Source organism: Microtus ochrogaster, chromosome 18 (genome assembly GCF_000317375.1).
Source record: "Microtus ochrogaster isolate Prairie Vole_2 chromosome 18, MicOch1.0, whole genome shotgun sequence".
Classification (NCBI taxonomy): Eukaryota; Metazoa; Chordata; class Mammalia; order Rodentia; family Cricetidae; genus Microtus; species Microtus ochrogaster.
The window spans coordinates 11,799,512-11,800,949 of NC_022020.1; the positions used below are offsets into that span (position 1 = coordinate 11,799,512).

The following is a 1,438-nucleotide window of genomic DNA, read 5'->3' on the forward strand; positions in this document are numbered from 1 at the left end:
AGACCAGGCTGGTCTCAAACTCACAGAGATCCGCCTGCCTCTGCCTCCCGAGTGCTGGGATTAAAGGCGTGCGCCACCACCGCCCGGCTACATTTATTTACTGTATTGTGGAACAACAGTTGAAATCTTTAGGCTGGAAATCTGTTCTAGTGTTTCCTCACCCAGGATACACAGCACTCTGGACAGGCACTAATGGGTGCTGGACTCAGATCTTCAAGTGCCGGCTAAACATGGGTATTGTTATATATAGCACCCTGACTTGGTGTATGTGAGTTTGAGTGTGTCATCGTGTGCGTGCGTGTGTGTGTGTGTGTGTGTGTGTGTGTAAATAAGTGGATAACTCTGTCTGCTTTGCCACCACCCACCATGTTTTTTGAGACAGTCTCTCACTTCTACCTGGTAGGCTGGCTGGTCTCTAACCCTGTTAGCCACCTCTCTCCCTGGTTCTCCAGTGCTGAGACCTCATATGGCTTTTTCTTAAACATGGGGTCTGGAGATTGACATCAAGTCTGCCACCAAAAGCCACTCTCCCCTCTTGCCTGATTCTCATCTGACTGCATAGGAATGCTGGGGATCACACACCAAGACTTTTGTCACAAGCCCGAACTCTGAGTATTATCTTTGTCTAATGACAAGTAAAACAAAAGTCGATTTCCACCATCCTTCCCTCTGCAGATATATCTCACCTCAACTCTACGTCGACAATCCCAGTCCCCACCTCGATCGTCCCAGACCCAGTCCCAACCTCGAATGTCCACAATTCCTGCTCAGAGGTTGAGTGTCAGAACGGCGGAATCTGCACTGTCCAAGACAATAGAGCGGAGTGCAGGTGAGGGCTCACTTGGGAGGTTCACTGTCTCACTCTCTCACTAGATACGTTCTTGTCCTGCTGGGATTGATGCTGATAATGCACATGGATGACGCTGAGAAAATGTCTTAGTTAGGGATTCCATTGCTGTGATAAAACATTGTGACCAAAAACAGGCTGGAGAGGAAAGGATTTATTTGACTTCCACACTGTAGTCCATCACTGAAGGAAGTTAGGACAGGAACTTAAACAGTGCAGGAAGCTGGAGGCCGAGGCAGATGAAGAGTCTATGGAAGGGTACTGGTTTGCTACTCATGGCTTGCTCGGTCTGCTTTCTTATAGAACGCAGCACCACCAGCCAAGGGGTGGCACCACCCACAATGGACCGGGTCCTCCAAAATCAATCACCAATAAAGAAAATGCCCTACAGGTTGACTGCAGCTCAATCTTATGGAGGCATTTTCTTAATTGAGGTTTCCTTTTCTCAGATGACATCAAGCTAACATAGAACTGTTCAGAACAGTTACTCTTTTGAACTCCATTTGTCTTTTGGCAGCCACCATAACAATTATTGGTGAGGACATAGTGCACTAGAGTCTAACTGATGGAATTACATATATTGTTATATTA

General features: G+C 47.0%; 1 protein-coding gene across 1 annotated transcript in view; it reads left to right on the forward strand.

The window, feature by feature from the left end:
- Positions 1-833, forward strand: part of Mep1b (meprin A subunit beta) — a 21,154-nt gene extending 20,321 nt beyond the window's left edge. Inside the window, 1 exon segment of the mRNA XM_013349378.1 lies at positions 670-833. Within this exon segment, the coding sequence (XP_013204832.1) occupies positions 670-833 (164 nt within the window).
- Positions 834-1,438: the final 605 nt, after the last annotated feature.